Raw genomic sequence first — 23,019 nt, forward strand, 5'->3', positions numbered from 1 at the left:
GGCTGGGTGGGGGGGTGGGGAGGGGAGGGTGGGGAGGGAGGGGCTGGGTGGGGAGGGGCTGGGTGGGGAGGGACTGGGTGGGAGGGAGGGTGGGGAGGGGCTGGGTGGGGAGGGAGGGGCTGGGTGGGGAGGGGAGGGTGGGGAGGGGCTGGGTGGGGAGGGTGGGGAGGGGCTGGGTGGGGAGGGGCTGGGTGGGGAAGGTGGGACTGGGTGGGAGGGGTGGGGCTGGGTGGGGAGGGGCTGGTCACCCCGTGGTGCCCTTATAAAACTCAACGTTTCACCTACTCACGCCGGCTTGTGCCCGCCCTCACAGTCGGGCATATTTGCGGAATACACCACGCCGCGTTGACCCTGCAGGCCATTGACCGAGCAACCCAACGTTCCTACCAGCTCCCTCCGCAGGACAATGTGTTTCCTCTGCTCCAGCAGTTGACCCAGCAGACCCACCTCTCTCTCTGCCCAACCTCTCCCCCTCTCTCTCTATTTAAGTCCTCGACACAGAGGCATTGGGTCTCTGTGTGTCTCTGTTGTGTGTCTCTCTCTGTGTGTCTCTCTCTGCTTGTGTGTCTGTCTGTGTGTCTATGTTGTGGGTCTCTCTCTCTCTGTGTGTCTCTGTGTGTGTTCTCTCGGTGTGTCTCTGTGTCGTATGTGTCTCTCTGTGTCTCTCTCTGTGTGTCTCTGTGTTGTCTCTCTCTGTGTGTCTCTGTGTTGTCTCTCTGCTTGTGTGTCTGTCTGTGTCTCTCTCTGTGTATCTATGTTGTGTGTGTCTCTCTCTGTGTGTCTATGTTGTGTGTCTCTCTCTGTGTCTCTCTGTGATGTTTCTCTCTGTCTGTGTGTCTCTGTGTGTCTATGCTGTGTGTCTCTCTCTGTGTGTCTATGTTGTGTGTCTTTCTCTGTGTCTCTCTCTGTGTGTCTGTGTTGTCTCTCTCTGCTTGTGTGTCTGTCTGTGTGTCTCTCTTTGTGTGTGTCTCTGTCTGTGTGTCTCTGTGTGAGTCTCTCTGTGTGTCTCTCTCTGTGTGTCTCTGTGTGTCTCTGTCTGTGTGTCTCTGTGTTGTCTCTCTCTGTTGTGTGTCTGTCTGTGTGTGAGTCTCTCTCTCAAAAGTAGTTCTAACTGATGACGTCTGCTTGTGTTGCAATCGAAATGTCGTCCTCTATTATTAAGTTTATTTTCTTTCCACGTCACTTTACCGAAATAACCGAAGAGTAATTCCAGCAGTCACGAAAGCTTCAAATAAAAATATGTTTAGTTAATTGTGTGTTGACCGACGCTCTGTGTTGTATTACATTACATTTCGATATTTTACTAGGTTATTTAATTGTAGTGTGTCCTTCTCCTGCTTTTCAGGCTTGCTTGCCGTGTCATCGCACTTGCAGCATTACGTTTGTTGTCCACTCATTGATATGCTAATTTTTTCTCTAACCCCTCCCTTTCGCTGCCTCCGCCCCCCTCTGTCTATTTAAGGCCACCCCACAGAGACGATCACCCCTCTCTGTTACCTGTGTTGCTCTCTCTATGTATCTTGGTGATATCTGTCTACTAATATGTCTGTCTATAGTTTTCTGGTTATATTTTATGTCGCTATTTCATTATACCTGATGATGATTGCTTGTGTTGCAATCGAAACGTAGTAATATGCTATTATTTAATTTATTATTTTATCTTTAGACGTGACTTAACCGAAAGAACCAAATAATAATTCCTGCAGTCACGAAAGTTCTAAAATTAAGAATGTTTAGTTGAATCGTGCGGCAGATCAAACTATTTCAGTCGAGCGTGCCTCCCGTTTTATTTTTAAATCCTTTATATTAAGTTCACTTGCTTGCTTGCTTGCGTGCTTACGACCGTGCAAATCTTTCGGTCGTTTTTTAACCCACTTCCCGTGATCCAATCGAGCTGACATTTTGCACACAGACTCGTTTGTGCGTGACAATTTATTTTCGTGAACATTTTTTTCCAAAATTTTACACTGTTTAGGGAAAATGTTTTAAATATTTAATTACCAATTGTTTAATGCTGCCAGACAATCATTTGACCCATAGGTGGCAGCCATCTCAAGCCAGAGGACGAGAGGACTTCTAGCCGCCCCGATGCCACGCATATAAAGGATTTATAGTGAAAAACTTTGTTTTTACGGGTTTACTTGTTTCTTTCCTTCCGTTTCGACTCTTTAATAAATAGCCCCGTTCTGCCGGTGGTCTCGAAAGCCTCGTCGGGGCGCGGATTTTTGAGACATCAATTTTTGACTTTCTACATTTGAAGTTTTCCTGACTGCCTGGATCCATAATGCTCTTTGGTTCTTTCGGTAAAGTCACGTGGGTAGAAAAATAAAATTAAATCACGACGTTTCGGGCGCAACACAAGCGTCCGTCATCAGGTGGGACAGCCACAGCAAGAAAGCAATTGCTGTGGTTGTCGTGATTTTAATGCATTTTATTTTTACACCTACGTGACTTTACCGAAATAAGCACAAATCGTTTGAACTTTGTTGGGCAAGGGTGTGGTCCTGCAATTATGAACAGAAAACAAGGAACTGAAGTTGAACTATTTTTGGGTCATCCGGTAAAGTCACCGCAAAAGCCAGAGAGTAAAGATTCCTGCAGTCACGAAAGCTTTAAATCAAGATTGAACTATTTTAATTGTTTCCTGGTGTAGCAGCTCGTTTTGCAGAAGCGGCCCTCGCGATCACAAATGATCGCAGCTCAATCACGTGGGATCGTCGTCATCATCACGTGGACATTTATAGCAGCAACCAAATACTTTGAACGCGTGGTGACATCGAGTCTAAACGTGGAGGGAAAATCCACGCGACCATGGGGTGAGAGAGAGAGAGAGACGCAGACTCCAAATCTACAGCAGCAGGCATCGTCAGCGTCGGGATCGAACCCACGACCTCCTGTAGACCAGGCGAGGTAGTCAACATCTCCTAGCGACCCTGATGATGATGAGAGAGAGACGCAGACTCCAAATCTACAGCAACAGGCATCGTCAGGGTCGGGATCGAACCCACAACCTCCTGTATACCAGGCGAGGTAGTTAACATCTCCTAGCCACCGTGATGATGATGAGAGAGAGAGAGGGAGACGCAGACTCCAAATCTACAGCAGCAGGCATCGTCAGGGTTGGGATCGAACCCACGACCTCTCGCCTCTGCGGCGGGGTAGGTGAGGGTGGGTGGGATAGGGGCGGGGTGAGTGGTGTAGGGGTGGGGTGGGTGGGGTAGGGGTGGGGTGGGTGGGGCAGGTGAGGGGTGGGTGGGGTAGGGGTGGGGTGGGTGGGGTAGGTGAGAGGTGGGTGGAGTAGGGGAGGGGAGGGGTGGGTGGGGTAGGGGAGGGGTGGGTGGGGGAGGGGAGGGGTGGGTGGGGTAGGTGAGGGTGGGTGGAGTAGGGGAGGGGAGAGGTGGGTGGAGTAGGGTAGGGGCGGGGTGGGTGGGGCAGGTGAGAGGTGGGTGGGGTAGGGGAGGGGTGGGTGGGGTAGGGGAGGGGTGGGGTAGGGGTGGGGTGGGTGGGGTAGGGGAGGGGTGGGTGGGGTAGGGGAGGGGTGGGGTAGGGGTGGGGTGGGTGGGTGGGGTAGGGGAGGGGTGGGTAGGGTAGGTGAGGGTGGGTGGGGTAGGGGAGGGGTGGGTGGGGTAGGTGAGAGGTGGGTGGGGTAGGGGCGGGGTGGGTGGGGTAGGGGAGGGGTGGGTGGCTTAGGGGAGGGGTGGGGCAGGTAGGGGAGGGGTGGGTGGGTGGGGTAGGGGCGGGGTGGGTGGGGCAGGTGAGAGGTGGGTGGGGTAGGGGAGGGGTGGGTGGGGTAGGGGAGGGGTGGGGTAGGGGAGGGGTGGGTGGGGTAGGTGAGAGGTGGGTGGAGTAGGGGAGGGTGGGTGGGGTAGGGGCGGGGTGGGTAGGGGAGGGGTGGGTGGGGTAGGGGCGGGGTGGGTGGGGTAGGTGAGAGGTGGGTGGGGTAGGGGCGGGGTGGGTGGGGTAGGGGAGGGGTGGGTAGGGGAGGGGTGGGGCAGGTAGGGGAGGGGCGGGTAGGGGAGGGGTGGGTGGCTTAGGGGAGGGGTGAGTGGTGTAGGGGTGGGGTGGGTGGGGTAGGTGAGAGGTGGGTGGAGTAGGGAAGGGGCGGGGCAGGTAGGGGAGGGGAGGGGGAGGGTGAGGTGCAAGGGCCTTGGTTCTGTCCCAAGACAAACCGGTCGCCCCATCGTTCCATTGTTTTCAAATCGAGTGTCTTCTCTCTCCACGCCAGCTCAAGCCTCCCGTAAACCACGTGACTTCTGCGTGTGCCCACGCCCACTCTGGGCACCTATAGAAGTACCGGATGAAGCTAAGTGCGGGGCCTGTAGCAGATGCTGTTCTAAAGGGGCCCTAAAAAAAGTATAACCCGTAAAAACAAAGTTTTTCACTCTAAATCCTTTATATGCGTGGAAGCGAACTTAATATAAAGGATTTAAAAATATATTCGCCTGTGGAGGACGCGGGGATCGATCTCCGCGACCTTTGGCATGGGAAGCGAGGGCGCTACCAACTGCGCTACTCCGCCACGGCCTGTGGAGGGGTTACGCTCTGGGCTCTTATACTGTGACGTTCAGCCAAAGCCAAGAATGAGTTCTATTTGAATATATGTAAAATATTTTTTTTGCCTAAAAAGTGTAAAATTTTGGGAATTTTTTTTCACGAACATTAATTGTCTCGCACAACGAGTCTGTGTGGAAAATGTCAGCTCGATTGGATCACGGGAAGTGGGTTAAAAAACGACCGAAAGATTTGCACGGTCGTAAGCAAGCAAGCAAGCAAGCGAACTTAATATAAAGGATTTAAAAAGTAAAAGGACGTAAATATTAAAACACAAATTTTTAACTTGCGTAGTAAATGTATTGTCTTTTTAAATCCTTTATATTAGGTTCGCTTGCTTGCTTGCTTACGACCGTGCAAATCCTTCGGTCGTTTTTTAACCCACTTCCCGTGATCCAATCGAGCTGACATTTTGCACACAGACTCGTTGTGCGAGACAATTAATGTTCGTGAAATTTTTTTCAAAAATTTTTACACTGTTTAGGGAAAATGTTTTAAATATTTAATTACCAAGTGCTTAATGGTGGCAGACAATCATCTGACCCATAGGTGGCAGCCATCTCAAGCCAGAGGACGAGAGGACTCTAGCCGCCACGCATATAAAGGATTTAGAGTGAAAAACTTTGTTTTTACGGGTTATACTTATTTCATTTGCTATACGGCCGGATAATACGACAAATCGCTAACCTCGAACATCCCGCTCGTTCATAAACGTTGAAGGTGTTATAGTACTGTATTAATAGAGCAAGTGCAGAATCGCTGAAACCGGAATTGAAAGCTTGAAAGCGTTTAGCGCGGAGCCCTTGAAAGTGCGTTGGCCCCATAGCATTTGCAGCTACTGTTGCTACGAGGATAATATAATCCGACACTGATTCATATTCTTAGGTTTTTTCGATAAAGTCACGCAGGTAAAACATTAAAATTAATAAAAGTAAAATAAAATAGAAAATAAAAATCACGACGTTTCGGAGGCAACACAAGCTTCCGTCTTCAGGTGGAACCTAAGAATATGAATCCTTGCAGTCACGAAAGCTTCAAATCTAGAATCCGACACTGACCTATTGACCTTTCTATCTAAAACCAGCGCAGGTTCTCAGCGCCTGTCCCATATCCTCCTAAGGGAGGGGGGGTCAGGGGAGGGGCCTAAGGGAGGGGATAGTGAAGGGGGCTGGCTACCTGGCTGACTGCCTGGCTACCTCAAGTCAAGTTATCTTGTACACAGGTAGGAACAACAGGTTCCACACTGCTGCCCACCAGGGATTATTTGTCTGTCTGTCGCGCACGAATGCGCTGTCCAACCAAGCTCCTACCTGCCCACTCCGAAGGAACGTGTTTCTTGCAGCAGCCAAGCCCCAGGCCTCTGCGATCGTGACATTTTCCCAATCGCTCCTACCTCCTCATCCTTCCCCCGGGTCCATTATATGGGAGAGGGCGGCAGAAAAGGAGAAATCTCGAGTCCCGTTGGCAATTTCTTTTAATTTATTTTCGAATAATCGCGGCTTTACAACTCACCTGGTGAGCATGGCCGCTTCCTCGTGTAGCCCTTCAAACACGATTCGTGTTGTTCCGGGACACCCACCGTGAGAATTGCGCCGTATTGAAGCTGACGCAGTAAAACAAAGAAGAATGAATTTCGTAGAAGGGAAATAATTAAACAACTATAATTCAAGAACCAAGAATATGAATCCCTGCAGTCACGAAAGTTTTAAATCAAAATATAATACAATTCTCACGACGTTTCGGCCACAACGCAAGCAGCCGTCCTCAGGTGAAGTAACATAACTGTCGGAAAGACAGCGTCCTGTCCTGTCTATCCGACAGTTCTGTTACTTCACCTGAGGACGGCTGCTTGCGTTGTGGCCGAAACGTCGTGAGAATTTTATTGTTTTATTTTTATTTATTTTATTATTTCCCTTCTACGTGACTTTACCGAAAGAACCAAGAAATGAATCCCTGCAGTCACGAAAGCTTTACATCGGAAAATAATGAGTTTATTATAAATTATGGTATTATCATCATTGTCGACTTGTCAATGCCCGTGCCAGGCCAGGTGCACTTTGAGGCTGTCACGTGAAGTGTTGAAGTGCTCGCGACCGACAGGAGATATTGCTGCACATGTGTCTCTGTGTGCGTGTGTGTGCCGATGACTGGTACCAGCGGTATAAAGATCGGCCTCTGTGGAGGAGGCTCGTGAAGGACGCTACTGGGCAGTTGGAGGCAGTCGCCCTCCAGCAACAACGGAGGGCGGAGGAGCGACGCTCACAACAACGAGCGGAGCGCCGGGTGGCTAAAGCGCAGCAAGTTGGCACAGTAGGGGGCACAGGTGGTGCATCAGCCAGTCATCTCGGTCATTTCAGTCGACCCGTGGCACCTGCTGGGTCTGCCCCGTGACCTCCTGCCAGCGGGCGTTCGACACTTCACGTGGCCTCAAGGTGCACGTGGCCTGGCACAAGCGTCGTGGTGACGTCACCGCCACTTAGTGGCGAATGGCGGTTGTTGTTGTGTGTGTGCATCTGTGTGTGCATCTGTGTGTGTGTGTATCTGTCACCACTGCGCCTGTGCCAGGCTACGTGCACGTTTAGGCCACGTGAAGCGTCGAACGCCCGCTGGCAGGCGGCCTCAGGACAGACCCGGCAGGTGCCATGAGTTGACCGAACTCAGATGACCGGCAGATGCACCACCGGCTGTGCCCACCCCCCTACTGTGTCAACCTGCTGCATCTTATCGACTACCACCACCACCAAGCACACCCTTTGCGTGTGCGGTGTTTGTTTGATCTTTGTCTGTTCTTGCCTCCTCCTCCAATGCAAGGCCGTAGCTATGGAGTCAACGGGGACTAAACCTTCCAGGGTGTCTGGGGGTCCCAACCCAGAAAAATATCTAAATTTGAAAACTCATTTCCTGCCGAAAATATTTAAATATTCGCTAACACATGGGATGGACTTTTTTTTTTTTACAATTTTGTCGAATAGTGTATTGTATTACATTGCTGTTTTTACTTTTTTTTTACTTGTTTCATTGTATGTAATGCCAGAGATTGGGGAATTAATTAAGTACAACCATAACCACAATCATATAAACCAGGAGTCGGGAACCTTTTTGACTGGGAGAGCCATAAAAGCCAAATATTTCTAAATATATTTCATTAAGAGCCATATAGTATTTTTAACGTATAATAAATGAAATATGTCTTACTTTTAATGCGACTTCTGGTGCTGCATGGTTTTGCTGATGGCCTTGTAGTCTGGTTCGTACGACGTGGTGAGGTTGAGCTTCATGCAGGCGTGACCCGTGAAATTTATCTTCAAAACTAATTTCTGTTTACTTTAAAATGACACAGTATTATTAAGCAATATCACAAGTATTTTAAAATCAGTTCCAAACTGATTTTTTTTTCAACTCAAAATTGTCTGGGAGCCATATGCCGTCACTGGAAGAGCCATATATGGCTCGCGAGCCATAGGTTCCCGACCGCTGATATAAACAGAAATCTACGCCTTGATTTACATGAAGACAAGTCCAGATATTGTGGCCAAGGTTTATCAAATTGTTGCTTTAATTTACATAGCATAGCAATTCATTTTTTTATAGCGAAATATTGGGGAGGGACATTTTGAGCATATTTGAATATCGGTGAAATCACAGAGCGGTTGGGCACAGAGAGAACGAGGCAGAGTGAACCAACGTGATCCAACATACGGAGCAAGCCCATATCTCTCCCCTATCCCCTCTCTTCTCTACCCACTCCCGTTCCCTCTCTTAACCCCGTGTAACCTCTGACCCTCCGCTCCTCCCCCATTCGCCCTTTTCTCTCTCCTCCAATAAACATTAAATCATGTTTTGTTATTATGGGGGGGGTGAGGGTTTGTGTGTGTGTAGATCTGCGCTACGAACCCGAGTTCAATTCCCGCTCACAGATAAGCGTCACCAACACCGGCGACGATTATCTGAAGCGGTCCCGGGCCTCCCCTAGGTCGACTCAGCCTCAAATGAGTACCTGGTGCCGTGCGTAGTAAACATCGCCACTGGGGAGACAAAGGCGGCCGGGCGTGGTGCTGGCCACCCACCCCCCTCGTGTGCCGTGCCAGCCTCCATAGGTGCTCGCTAACAGCACTTGCCCCAAACAGTCTCGTAAGGCTATACGGGGGATCTTTGTCTTTATATACTATATATTAAGTGTGTGTATATACTATGTATATGTGTGTGTATATATACTATATAATATGTAAACTCAAGTCTTGCAACAACAACAAAATAAATTAATGTCAAGGCACATCAATAGATCACACGGAAGATGCTTCCATGAAAATGCGTTCCTCCGTGAACGTCCCCTTCCCTCCATCCGGGTCTCACTTCCCTCGTTTCACACCCCCCCCCGCCCCCCCCCCACCCCCCCAGGGGGGTCTTAGGCGGGCAAAATGGCGGCTTCCGGAAGGGACGAGCTCAATGCAATGCGAGACGTGCAATGCGATGCAGTTCGACGCACTGCCATCATCATCGCCATCATCATCATCGTCATCATCGTCTTCATCATTGTCTTCATCATCGTCGTAAATCATCACCGTCATCATCATCGCCATCATCATCATTGTCTTCATCATCATCGTCATCATCACCGTCATCATCATCGCCATCATCATCATTGTCTTCATCATCATCGTCATCATCACCGCCGTCATCATCGCCATCATCATCATCGTCATCATCATCATCGTCGTCATCATCATCGTCGTCATCATCATCATCATCGTCGTCATCATCATCGCTATCATCATCATCGCCGCCGCCGCCGTCATCATCGCCGTCATCATCGTCTTCATCATCATCGCCTTCATCATCATCATCGTCATCATCATCACCACCGTCATCATCGTCATCATCATCACCACCACCGTCATCATCGCCGTCATCATTGTCATCATCATCATCATCATCGCCATCATCATCACCGCCGTCATCATCATCATTGTCATCATCGCCATCATCATCATCATCTGTATCGTCATCATCGCCGTCATCATCATCATCGTCATTATCACCGTCATCATCATCACCGTCATCATCATCGCCGTCAACATCATCTGTATCGTCATCATCGCCGTCATCATCATCATCGTCATTATCACCGGTCATCATCATCTGTATCGTCATTATCACCGTCATCATCATCACCGTCATCATCATCGCCGTCATCATCGCCGTCATCATCATCATCATCGCCATCATCATCACCGCCGTCATCATCATCATCGTCATCATCATCGTCGTCATCATCATCATCATCGTCATCATCGTCGTCATCATCATCATCGTCATCATCATCGCCGCCGTCATCGTAGCAGCAGCAGGAGCAGCGGCAGCGGCTTTCTGGGCCAACCATCGCACAAATATGGCGTGCCACAGCATCAGATGCACTTCCGCGGCCGTCTGGAATGCTCCTCCCTTCAGACGGCGCGTTCGTGTGCACGTTGAACTTCTTTCACACCGTACGTAGCCAACTAATCGAAGGTGCGAAATGACGGTGAAGATCGGCAGCAGCAGCAGCAGCTGCAGCCGCAGCGATGGGCGTTCCGGTTTCCTCCCACACGTGCAAACACTCGTCGCTCATTGGCCGATAACACTTTAACACGTATATAGAGATCATTGATAATTGTTTTTTTACCCTTCTATCTGGCAACAAAACTGACACCTTTTTTATACAAGGAGTCATGTTTGCATAGACCGCAATACCTGCAGTCGGAATGCAAACCAAAAACACAACTCTGATAATGTGCACTGTCCTTGAAGTTGATTGGTCCACACCCGAGACAGCTTTCCTTAGAGCCTAGTCTCACATGGTGTTGGACCAGATGACGCCAAAAGGCGCATGACGTATATTGAAAATCGCAGAGCTTGGGCAATGGCTGGTGCCGGTTCACCACATGGCTGCTGCTGATGCTGCTGCTGCTGATATCTCGACTGTGGTTTCTCCTCTCAGTAGTCACCCCTCTCTCTCGTCACCCCTTCTATCTCTGCCTCTCTCTACGAGAGCGAGCGAGGAGCAGATACCGTGTGATGGCGACGCTTGCCTGACAAGTTGACGTCGTTATTGACACATTCATATTTGCGCGCTCTAACCCCCCAAAAACAACCTCCACTATGGATGAACTTGACGGCAACGAAGATGATGACGGCCATGATTACGATGACAACAATAGCGATGATGGCGATAATGATGATGATGATAACAAAGGGCTGAGTGCACCCTGACCGGGATTTGAATTCGAGTGACCCGCAGCTCAGCCGAGCTCACCGCAGGTCAATGAGGGCGAAAGCTACGACGAACCCACGGCACATCGTGGGAAGGAAATCGCGGTGGCACAGCCGCGGCCATTTTCCTCCAGGTGGCGGAGCAGCGAATGGCAACCGGTGACGAGTCGGAGACGGTGATATAAAAAGGAGGGGCCGAGTCTCTCTCCAACTCCGCTCGCCATCCCGCACCGTCGGGGCCCCAACACCGCCACCCTACTGTGCCAACTTGCTGTGCTTTAGCCACCCGGTGCTCCGCTCGTTGTTGTGAGCGTCGCTCCTCCGCCCTCCGTTGTTGCTGGAGGGCGACTGCCTCCAACTGCCCAGTAGCAGCAGCATCCTTCACGAGCCTCCTCCCACACTTCTCCCCACCCCTCCTTTATCCCTCTCCTGTCGCCCCCCCTCCCATCCCCGCCCACCTACCCCAACACGTCACGTGGTCATCACACTGTGAGGTCATCGGCCCTCGCTCTCCGGCTGCTGCTGCTGCTGCCGTTGTTTCCACCCCCTGGGCGGCACGTGCGGGCTGAGCGCCTCTGCTGCGACACTGACTGCGACTGCTGCTGGTGCTGCTGCTGCTGTTGCTGCTGTTGCTGCTGCTGGTGGTGGTGGTAATACAACTGTGGCGCCCGTTGCGAGAATCGAGCCATCGGCTGTGCTTGAGGCCTTCCGTAGCCACGGGCCTGCAGCTGCGGTGAAGCCTGCAGCGGCTGCTGCTGCTGCAGCTGCTGCCACTGCAGCTGCTGCGGTTGCTGCAGCCACTGCAGCTGCTGCTCCTGCTCCTGCTGCTGAGTATTCACTATGATCTGTCCCGCAGGATCGTGCACGAGGCCTAGGCCGAAGGCTTCCGCGCTCCCTGACCCTGCGTTGGACTGAGCGGCCAGCGCGTGTCCCTGAACGCCGGGCCGTGCGATGGCGTATCGGTCGGGCGCGGCCGACGGTGGCAGCGATGCCATCGCGACCGGAGCGAGAGGAGGAGGAGGAAGAGGCGGCAGAGGCGGCAGAGGCTGCGGGGAGTTGAAGGCGACGCGCGGGAAGCCAAGCGCGCCCTGCGGCGAGCTCGAGTTGAGCACGGCCTGCGTGAAGTGGGCGACGGGACGCACAAAGCCGCCGCCGCCGCCGCCGCCACCCACTACCGACGCCGCCGCCTCCTGCGCGTTGGCGGCCTGCGGTGGGCCGGCCGGGCCCGGCGCTCCGTAGTCCTGCACTTTGGCGGCTTCGCGGACGAGCCGCGACTCCATGGCCGCCTGGGGCTGCGGGCCGCCCTGGGTTCACCACGGCCTGAGTGAAGTGCGCCACGGACTGCAGGCAGTTGAGCGTCGACTCCGAAGGCCCGATGATCGTGTGGGGTGACGGGTCGGAGTGAAAGATGGCATGCCGCTGCAGCTGCTGCTGCTGCAGCTGCTGCTGTTGCAGCTGCTGCTGCTCGTGCTGCTGCAGCTGCTGCAGCTGCTGCTGGTGCGAAGCAGCCGAGGCGGCAAAGGCACCAGGCATCGGAGCCCCGAAGCTCTGCTCGACCCGGACGGCCGTCACGGGGGCCACCGCGACATCCCCCACGGGGTGCGCGGTCGGAGACGGTGCCGTGCTCTCGGAGACGGCGCCCGGCCGCGGTCCCGGCGTCATCTGCGGCGGTCCCTTCGCCGGCAACGGCCCGGCCGTGGCCACGCCGTCACGGCCGTCGACGCCGGAGCCTTTCCCGTCTTTGGCGCCGACTCCGCCCGCCGCCCCGGAGGCCGGCACGAGCTTGATCCCCGAGGGGATCACGAAGTCGCCGCGGACGGCGCGTGCGGCGCACGAGCGACAGCCGGCGGTGGCGTAATGGGGGCAGCTCAGGTAGGAGGCGGCGGCGGCGTCTTCGGGGCCGCCCCTCGGCGAGGACGAGGCCCAGTTGGAGGTCGCCGTGGAAGCTTCCAGCAGCTCGGCGCCCAACGCCTCCTCTGTGGAGACGCCGCGGCGCAGCTGCCGGGACGGGGAGGGGTGGCAATAGCGTAGGATATAGTGTAGTGTATAGTGTAGTGTATAGTGTAGTGTATAGTGTAGTGTATAGTGTAGTGTATAGTGTAGTGTATAGTGTATAGTGTAGTGTATAGTGTAGTGTATAGTGTATAGTGTAGTGTATAGTGTAGTGTGTAGTTAGTGTATAGTGTAGTGTATAGTGTAGTGTGTAGTGTATAGTGTAGTGTATAGTGTAGTGTATAGTGTAGTGTATAGTGTGTAGTGTAGTGTATAGTGTAGTGTATAGTCTAGTGTAGTGTATAGTGTATAGTGTATAGTGTAGTGTATAGTGTAGTGTATAGTGTAGTGTATAGTGTAGTGTAGTGTATAGTGTAGTGTATAGTGTAGTGTATAGTGTAGTGTATAGTGTAGTGTATAGGTAGTGTATAGTGTAGTGTATAGTGTAGTGTATAGTGTAATGTATAGTGTAGTGTAGTGTATAGTGTAGTGTATAGTGTAGTGTATAGTGTAGTGTATAGTGTGTAGTGTGTAGTGTATAGTGTAGTGTATAGTGTAGTGTATAGTGTAGTGTATAGTGTGTAGTGTAGTGTATAGTGTAGTGTATAGTCTAGTGTAGTGTATAGTGTAGTGTATAGTGTAGTGTATAGTGTAGTGTTAAGTGTATAGTATAGTGTAGTGTATAGTGTAGTGTATAGTGTAGTGTATAGTGTAGTGTATAGTGTATAGTGTAGTGTATAGTGTAGTGTATAGTGTAGTGCAGTGTTCACTATTAGGCCACCAGTGGCCTGCAATGAAGAACATGCCAGTGCACTGACCACCACCACCACCCACCACCACCACCCACCACCACCACCCACCACCACCACCCACCACCACCATCCACCACCACCACCCACCACCACCCACCACCCACCACCACCCCCCACCACCTCCGCACCTTCTTCCAGCCGAGGTGGTAGAGCTCAGCGAGGTTGAGGAGGAGCGAGAGGCAGGCCACTGCGAGCATGAAGACGATGAAGATGGTCTTCTCCGTGGGACGCGAGATGAAGCAATCGACGACGTTGGGGCACGGCCACCGTGCGCACCTGCGGCACAGAGACGGTGACGAAGATGGCGACGACGACGATGTATCTATATGAGTCTCTAAGTATCTCTATGAGTCTCTATGAGTCTCTGTGTATCTATGTTTCACTATGTGTCTCTATGTATCTCTATGAGTCTCTAAGTATCTCTATGAGTCTCTATGTGTCTCTGTGTCTCTATGTTTCACTATGAGTCTATATGTGTCTCTATGAGTCTATATGTGTCTCTATGTATCTCTATGTATCTCTATGAGTCTCTATGTATCTCTATGTATCTCTATGAGTCTCTATGTATCACTATGAGTCTACATGTGTATCTATGTATATCTGTATATCTCTGTGATCTCTACGTGTTTCTACGGCTCCTCTCCTACCTGTAGAGTGTCTCCAGGCCGAAGCCGTACAGGTAGTACTGGCCCACGATGAAGGCCACCTCAATGGCCGTCTTGAAGAGCACGTGGAACACGTAGGTCCGCAACAGCGCCCCCTCCATGCGCACGTGCACCTGGCGGGCGACACGGCATGGACGACGACGCTGCCACGCTCACCCAGCGACCGGATGACTCCCGACCGCTCTCCACGTATAGTGGGTGGCTGGGAGATGTTGACAACCTCGCCTGGTACGCAGGAGGTCGTGGGTTCGATCCCCGACACTGACGATGCCTGCTGCTGTAGATTTGGAATCTTTGTCTCTCTCTCATCATAATCACGGTGGCTAGGAGATTTTGACTACCTCGCCTGGTACGCAGGAGGTTGTGGGTTCGATCCTGAACCTGACGATGCCTGCTGCTGTAGATTTGAGTTTGCGTCTCTCTCTCATCATCATCGCGGTGGCTATGATATGTTAACTACCTCGCCCGGTTACACAGGAGGTCGTGGCTTCGATCCCCGACCCTGACGATGCCTGCTGCTGTAGATTTGAGTTTGCGTCTCTCTCTCTCTCTCATCATCATCACGGTGGCTATGAGATGTCAACTACCTCGCCTGGTATACAGGAGGTCGTGGGCTCGATCCCCAACCCTGACGATGCCTGCTGCTGTTTATTTGAGTTTGCGTCTCTCTCTCATCATCATCACGGTGGCTATGAGATGTTAACTACCTCGCCTGGTGTACAGAAGGTCATGGGTTCGATCCCGACCCTGACGATGCCTGCTGCTGCCGTATATTTGGAGTCTTTGTCTCTCTCTCATCATCATCACAGTGGCGAGGAGATGTTAACTACCTCACCTGGTGTACAGAAGGTCGTGGGTTCGATCACGACACTGACGATGCCTGCTGCTGTAGATTTGTAGTATCTTGTGTATAGTGTCGTATGCAGCGTATAGTGTCGTGTATAGTGTATAATGTAGTGTATAGTGTGGTATGTAGTGTATAGTGTGTATTGCAGTGTAGTGTATAGTGTATAATGTAGTGTATAGTATAGTGTATAGCGTAGTGTATGGTGTAGTGTGTATTGTAGTGTAGTCTATAGTGTAGTATGCAGTGTGTAGTGTAGTGTATAGTGTAGTATGTAGTGTATAGCATAGTGAACATTGTAGTATGTATTGCAGTGTAGTGTGTAGTGTATAGTGTAGTATGTAGTGTGTAGTATGTAGCGTGCAAGTGTGTAGTGTATAATGTAGTGTATAGTATAGTGTATAGCGTAGTGTATAGTGTAGTGTGTATTGTAGTGTAGTGTATAGTGTCGTATGTAATGTATAGTGTGTAGCATATAGTGTAGTGTACAGTGTAGTATGCATTGCAGTGTAGTGTGTAGTGTAGTGTATAGTGTAGTATGTAGCGTGTAGTATGTAGCGTGTAAGTGTGTAGTGTATAATGTAGTGTATAGTATAGTGTATAGCGTAGTGTATAGTGTAGTGTGTATTGTAGTGTAGTCTATAGTGTAGTATGTAGTGTATAGCATAGTGAACATTGTAGTATGTATTGCAGTGTAGTGTGTAGTGTAGTGTATAGTGTAGTATGTAGTGTGTAGTGTTTCCCCCAGTCTACGTTTGTCAAACTTCTTTTGCAACCGGAGGTGCGTCGGGGGGTGTAGTACGAAAACAAAATGGCGTCCAACGGCGGCCGCGTCACGGCCAACGACTGCGCGATGGATTTGCAAGTAAAAGGGATTCTAAAGCCAGACCTCTATGCGCACCTCGATCGGCGGTGACGTCGCTTCCTGTGGCTGCTGCGACGTCATTTCCTGTTGCTGGGGCTGCTGGGGCTGCTGGGGCTGTGACGTCACAATGGAGCCGCGCTTCTCCTCGACGCGCAGCAGGTGGAGCACGTGGCCCAGGAAGATGAGGGTGGGCGTCGACACGAAGATGATCTGAGGCCACGCGGCACGGGCGACAACGACAAAGTGTTCCCTCAGCCCCGTCGTGTAGCCTTTAGTGGAATGTTGGGGCAAGTGCTGTTAGCGAGTAGCAGCACCTATGGACATGCAAAGAATCCCCGTATAGCCTTAACGCACTGTTGGGGCAAGTGCTGTTAGCATAGAGACTTATATGTTTATGGGTCTCTGTGCATCGCTACGGGTCTCTATGTGTTTCTATGTATCTCTATAAGTCTCTGTCTGTCTCTATGAATCTCTCTGCACCTCCATGTATCTCTACGAGTCTCCATGAGTCTCTGTGAGTCTCTGTGCATCTCTATGTGTCTACGTATCTCTGTGATTCTCTCTGTATCTCAATGTTTCCCTATTTATCGCCATGAATCTCTCTGCGACTCCACGTATCTCTTTGAGTCTCTGTCTATCTCTATGAGTCTCTATGTATCTCTATGAGTCTCTATGTATCTCTATGAGTCTCTATGAGTCTCTATGAGTCTCTATGAGTCTCTATCTGTCTCTATGAGTCTCTATGAGTCTCTATGAGTCTCTACACGTCTCTACGCGTCTCACCTGGAGCACCCAGAAGCGCACGTGCGAGATGGGGAAGGCCTGGTCGTAGCAGACGTTATCGCAGCCCGGCCCTTCGTATCTGTACGAAACCCTGTCTGTCTCTATGAGTCTCTATGCATCTCTGTCTAATAGTCGCTATGAGTCTCTACGAGTCTCTATGTTTCTCTCTCTATAAGCCTCTATGTATCTCTATATGAGTCTCTATGAGTCTCTATGAGTCTTTATGAGTCTCTATAAGTCTCTATGAGTCTCTATGAGTCTCTATGTATCTCTATGAGTCTACATGAGTCTCTATGAGTCTCTATGTATCCCTTTCTGTCTCTATGAGTCTCTATGAGTCTCTACGAGACCTTGTCTGTCTCTATGAGTCTCTATCTATCTCCACGCGTCCCACCTGGAGCACCCAGAAGCGCACATGCGAGATGGGGAACGCCTGGTCGTAGCAGACATTCTCGCAGCCCGGCTGCTTGGTGTTGCACTTGAAGTCCGACTGCTCGTCGCCCCACACCTCCTCGGCTGCCGTTCCCAGCACGAGGATGCGGAAGATGAAAAGCACCGTGAGCCACACCTGGGGGGATGGGTGGGGAGAGACATCACCCCCACCACCTCCATCGTTGTCCGCTGTGTTGTGGGTCAAGCGTCTGCCTCTTGACCTCGCTGCTGCTGCTGCTTGAGCCTCGCTAACCACGACCCCGCTTGGGTCCTTCGACCTGTTGTGGAAATCCCGGTGTCACAGGCTAAAATTACCACCTACCCACGATTAAACCCGGGTATAGTTTGGCCCAGGCCAGAGTTATACCCGGGGGGATAAAGTGTCCTGGGCTAAACTATACCCCCGGGGGTTTAAACTCGATTGGGCCAGACCATATCCCTCCTAGCCAGAATATGCCACGTGTGAAAGTTCAAACGAACTTCAGTCGATATCTAAAAAGCGTATAAATGGAAGTAAGAATCTCAATTTGATCAATTGAAGCATTTTTAGGGTTAGGGTTTGGGATAGGGATAGAGTTAAGGTTAGGGTTAGGGTGAGGGATAAGGTTAAGGTTAGGGTGAGGAATAGAGATAGGGTTAGGGATAGGGTTATGGATAGGGTTAGGGATAGGGATAGGGTTAGGGATGGGGTGAGGGATAGGGATAGGGTGAGGGATAGGGATAGGGTTAGCGTTAGGGTTATTATTAAAGTTTTTCTGGTTGAAGCAATCAAAGTCTATGTGTTTACAGTTTCAAAGACAAATGTTAGAAACATTTAGTAATTCACGTGTATATCGCTCAACACTATGACTATCATGGGGGTCTGATTTGGCCTAGAGGGGTATAATCTCGCCTAGGCCGTTTAAACCACGGGTATACTCCGGCCTGGGGGTATACTCCAGCCTCGGGGTATACTCCGGCCTGGGGGTATACTCCGGCCTGGGGGTATACTACGGCCTGGGGGTATACTACAGCCTGGGGGTATACTACAGCCTGGGGGTATACTCCGGCCTGGGGGTATACTCCGGCCTGGGGGTATACTCCGGCCTGGGGGTATACTCCGGCCTGGGGGTATACTACAGCCTGGGGGTATACTACAGCCTGGGGGTATACTACAGCCTGGGGGTATACTCCGGCCTGGGGGTATACTCCGGCCTGGGGGTATACTCCGGCCTGGGGGTATACTACGGCCTGGGGGTATACTACAGCCTGGGGGTATACTCCGGCCTGGGGGTATACTACAGCCTGGGGGTATACTCCGGCCTGGGGGTATACTACGGCCTGGGGGTATACTACAGCCTGGGGGTATACTCCGGCCTGGGGGTATACTACGGCCTGGGGGTATACTCCGGCCTGGGGGTATACTCCGGCCTGGGGGTATACTACAGCCTGGGGGTATACTCCGGCCTGGGGGTATACTACGGCCTGGGGGTATACTCCGGCCTGGGGGTATACTACGGCCTGGGGGTATACTACAGCCTGGGGGTATACTCCGGCCTGGGGGTATACTCCGGCCTGGGGGTATACTCCGGCCTGGGGGTATACTACAGCCTGGGGGTATACTACAGCCTGGGGGTATACTACGGCCTGGGGGTATACTACGGCAAGGGAGTATACTCCGGCCTTAGGGTATACTACGGCCTGGGGGTATTTTACGGCCTGGGGGTATACTCCGGCCTGGGGGTATACTACAGCCTGGGGGTATACTCCGGCCTGGGGGTATACTACAGCCTGGGGGTATACTCCGGCCTGGGGGTATACTACAGCCTGGGGGTATACTCCGGCCTGGGGGTATACTACAGCCTGGGGGTATACTACGGCCTGGGGGTATACTCCGGCCTGGGGGTATACTACAGCCTGGGGGTATACTCCGGCCTGGGGGTATACTACAGCCTGGGGGTATACTCCGGCCTGGGGGTATACTACAGCCTGGGGGTATACTCCGGCCTGGGGGTATACTACAGCCTGGGGGTATACTACGGCCTGGGGGTATACTACAGCCTGGGGGTATACTACGGCCTGGGGGTATACTACAGCCTGGGGGTATACTCCGGCCTGGGGGTATACTACAGCCTGGGGGTATACTACGGCCTGGGGGTATACTACAGCCTGGGGGTATACTCCGGCCTGGGGGTATACTCCGGCCTGGGGGTATACTACGGCCTGGGGGTATACTACGGCAAGGGGGTATACTACAGCCTGGGGGTATACTCCGGCCTGGGGGTATACTACGGCCTGGGGGTATACTACGGCCTGGGGGTATACTACGGCAAGGGGGTATACTACAGCCTGGGGGTATACTCCGGCCTGGGGGTATACTACGGCCTGGGGGTATACTACGGCCTGGGGGTATACTACAGCCTGGGGGTATACTACGGCCTGGGGGTATACTACGGCCTGGGGGTATACTACAGCCTGGGGGTATACTACAGCCTGGGGGTATACTACAGCCTGGGGGTATACTACGGCCTGTTACACCGGCATTTCCTTTTGTCCGCGTGTTCGCTGTCAACCAAACGATGGGGTTGTTGTTGTGCGGGATTGTTGTTGTGCTGAGTTGTTGTTGTGCAGGGTTGTTGTTGTGCGGAGTTGTTGTTGTGCAGGGTTGTTGTTGTGTGGGGTTGTTGTTGTGTGGGGTTGTTGTTGTGCAAGATTGTTGTTGTGCGGGGTTGCTGCTGTGTGGGGTTGTTGTTGTTGTTCATGGTTGTTGTGCCGGGCTGTTGTTGTGTGGGGGTTGTTGTTGTGCGGGGTTGTTGTTGTTCAGGGTTGTTGTGCCGGGCTGTTGTTATGTGGGGGTTGTTGTTGTGCAGGATTGTTGTTGTGCGGGGTTGTTGTTTAGGGTTGTTGTGCAGGATTGTTGTGCCGGGTTGTTGTTGTGTGAGATTGTTGTTGTGCGGGGTTGTTGTTGTGCGGGATTGTTGTTGTGCGGGATTGTTGCTGTGCGGGATTGTTGTTGTGCGGGGTTGTTGTTGTGCGGGATTGTTGTTGTGCGGGATTGTTGTTGTGCGGGTTGCTGCTGTGTGGAATTGTTGTTGTTGTTCATGGTTGTTGTGCCGGGCTGTTGTTGTTGTTGTTCAGGGTTGTTGTGCCGGGTTGTTGTTGTTGTTGTTCATGGTTGTTGTGCCGGGCTGTTGTTGTTGTTCAGGGTGAAGCGGCATCAGCTACCTTCCCCACCACCGTCGAGTGTTCCTGAGCATTCTCCAGGAGCTTGCCCAGCAGACTCCAGTCGCCCATCGTCCAGCACAACAACGCCGCGTTGCTGCCTCCACCCGGGGACAAGCGACACGCGGTCAGTCAACACCACGGACGTACGATCGCAAAACGAGATGTGTGTCTGTACCAGAGGTCGCAACCGGGTACCCAATAACCGTACCCTACCCGATACCCGGGTACCCGTACCCGTACCCGGTCGGGTACGGGTACGGGTAGCCGTTTGCGACCCTGGTGCGGCCGGGTACGGGTACGGGTAGGCCGTGAGTCACTGGTGAGTAGCCGTTTATCACTCATTTCGGGTAGGGTACGGGTACGGGTAGGCCGTGAGTCACTGGTGAGTAGCCGTTTGTCACTCATTTCGGGTAGGGTACGGGTAGGGAATGGGTACCCGTACCCGGCCGGGTACGGGTCACCGTTTGCGACCCTGGTGCGGCCGGGTACGGGTAAGGAATCAAAACCCGTTTGCGACCTCTGGTCTGTACGTGTGTAGTGTCTGCGTGTGTGTATGTGTGCAGTCCGGCAAAAAGCAAGCCCCTACCTCCCCGTGGTGCTGGATGGGCAACGTTGTCGTGGACAGTGCTGTGGGGGGGGAGGGCCAATTCCGATTGGCCTTTCCTCTCAGGGCGTTTGTAACCATCACAGCGGTAAAATGGGGGTTTTGGACGGGTGCGAGGGGCTGGTAACCCCTCCACCTTCAATAAATTACCACTAAACCACGTGAAAAATATCTAATTAATAAGCTTGTGCCGGAGGCTTTGGGGGGACAGGCGTCTAGGACGTCTCCTGGCCAAACCCCATCTGGCAGAGCCAGGAGATTGAATCTTTACCCTCGGGGCTCCTCCAGAAACAACAAAAAGCCACTACGTGTGGCCACGTGGAATGTTCGAATGCTCACTACAGAGGAGAGGCTGCCACTCCTCTGACGGGAGCTGTAACGGTGCTTCCTGGATCTCAGGTATTCAGGTGATCTGATGGACCGGCTCTGGCTCCTGCCACCATGAGGGGAGGACAGTCCTCTACTCGGGGCAGGAGACTGCTGGGAAAGGACCTGGCAAGGATTATTCAACATCGCCTTGCTACGCACGCTGAGGAGAAGCTTGCGGAGCCCCAATGCGGTTTCAGGAAAGGGCGGTCCTGCACAGATGCCATATTTTCTGTCCGTCTGTTACAGCAGAGGTGTAGGGATTTCCAACAAGAGCTACATCTCTGCTTTATTGACCTGGTCAAGGCCTATGATACCATCAGTAGGCCTGGTCTCTGGGGTGTTCTTCGTGCTTTCGGAGTCCCTCACCCTCTGCTCACGATCATTAAGGACCTTCATGATGGTGAGCGGGCCCGGGTAAAACTACGTGGCCGGGAGTCAGAGCCATTCCCTGTACACCTTGGGGTGCGACAGGGATGTCCTCTGGCTCCCACATTATTTAACATCTATTTTGACCGCGTAGTTCGTGAAGCCTTCAATAGCTGTACCGAGGGAATTTCTATTTGGTACAAATATAGTGGGAGGCTGATCGATGCCCGGGTGCGATCAAGGGATGGCTCCCTATTGGTCAACCACGTTATGTATGCCGATGATTTGGTAATAGCTGCTCATTCAGAGGAAGAGTTGGAGACGCTGCTGCTGAGACTGGAGCGTGCCACTAAGAGGTGGGGCCTTACCATCAGCCCCACCAAAACTAAGCACCTGCCTGGGTATTTTGTACCATCGGACACTCCACCCACACAACTCCCAATCGGTGATGGGGCAATTGTGGAGAGAGTGGAGAGTTCCCATATCTGGGCAGTGTGCTTATGACCGGCTCCAGTTTAACAGCAGAGGTCTCACTCCGAATCAGTCGAGCGAAAATATATTTTCATCGGTTGCGTAACGCTGGGTGGAAGCTACCTGGTCTGTCGTTCCACACGAAGCTTCAGGTCTTCTCGGCCACAGTCATTTCCTCCCTTCTCTACGCTTGCGAAACGTGGACCTCTCTAATGGAGCATCTTCGTCGGTTAGATACATTTAGGCTGGCCTGCCTACGATCCATCCTGGGTTTAACCAGGCTGGATTGTGTGAGGAGCTCACAAATCCTTGAAAGATCTGGGCAAAGTCCAATCGGTGAGCTCCTCCGGCAGGCAAGGCTGCGTTGGCTGGGTCATGTAGCCCGCATGCCCAACCACTGCATGCCTAAACAGCTATTGTTCGGCTGGATCGAGGGGGCTAAACGGGCGCGGCACGAGCTAGAGAAGAGATGAAGTGATGTGGTACAGGAGGACGTGGAGCTGAGTGGACTTGCCGATGACCGGTACCAGCGGTGTCAAGATCGGCCTCTGTGGAGGAGGCTCGTGAAGGACGCTACGGGGCAGTTGGAGGCAGTCGCCCTCCAACAACAATGGCGGGCGGAGGAGCGACGCTCACAATAACGAGCGGAGCACTGGGTGGCTAAAGCACAGCAAGTTGGCACAGTAGGGGGCACAGGTGGTGCATCAGCCAGTCATCTCGGTCATCTCGGTCAGTCGACCAGTGGCACCTGGGTCTGCCCCGTGACCTCCTGCCAGCGGGCTTTCGACACTTCACGTGGCCTCAAGGTGCAC

The 23,019-nt window shown here is 52.3% G+C and overlaps 1 protein-coding gene across 1 annotated transcript; it reads right to left on the reverse strand.

The window, feature by feature from the left end:
* Positions 1-11,218: 11,218 nt before the first annotated feature.
* LOC133360658 (gap junction alpha-3 protein-like) lies at positions 11,219-20,466 on the reverse strand. The gene is made up of 9 exons (XM_061579451.1): positions 20,398-20,466; positions 17,156-17,329; positions 16,015-16,188; positions 14,252-14,382; positions 13,733-13,880; positions 12,358-12,798; positions 11,976-12,104; positions 11,701-11,915; positions 11,219-11,258 (listed from the first exon to the last, which is right to left on the reverse strand). The coding sequence occupies exons 1-9, from the start codon at positions 20,464-20,466 to the stop codon at positions 11,219-11,221; spliced, it is 1,521 nt and encodes a 506-aa protein (XP_061435435.1).
* Between the last annotated feature and the right edge of the window lie 2,553 nt (positions 20,467-23,019).

The sequence above is a fragment of the Lethenteron reissneri genome, chromosome 69 (assembly GCF_015708825.2).
Source record: "Lethenteron reissneri isolate LAM-NWPU_2019-01 chromosome 69, ASM1570882v1, whole genome shotgun sequence".
In the NCBI taxonomy this organism is placed as follows: domain Eukaryota; kingdom Metazoa; phylum Chordata; class Hyperoartia; order Petromyzontiformes; family Petromyzontidae; genus Lethenteron; species Lethenteron reissneri.

Bases quoted from the DNA above. Each gene is read 5' to 3' on its own strand.
- LOC133360658 (XM_061579451.1), bottom strand. From the start codon at position 20,466: ATGGGCGACTGGAGTCTGCTGGGCAAGCTCCTGGAGAATGCTCAGGAA. The intron at 16,189-17,155 runs GTGGGACGCGTG...GCGTGGCCTCAG, and splicing joins TGCGCTTCTGGGTGCTCCAG to ATCATCTTCGTGTCGACGCC. The intron at 12,799-13,732 runs GTGCGGAGGTGG...CCGTCCCGGCAG, and splicing joins ACCACCTCGGCTGGAAGAAG to CTGCGCCGCGGCGTCTCCAC.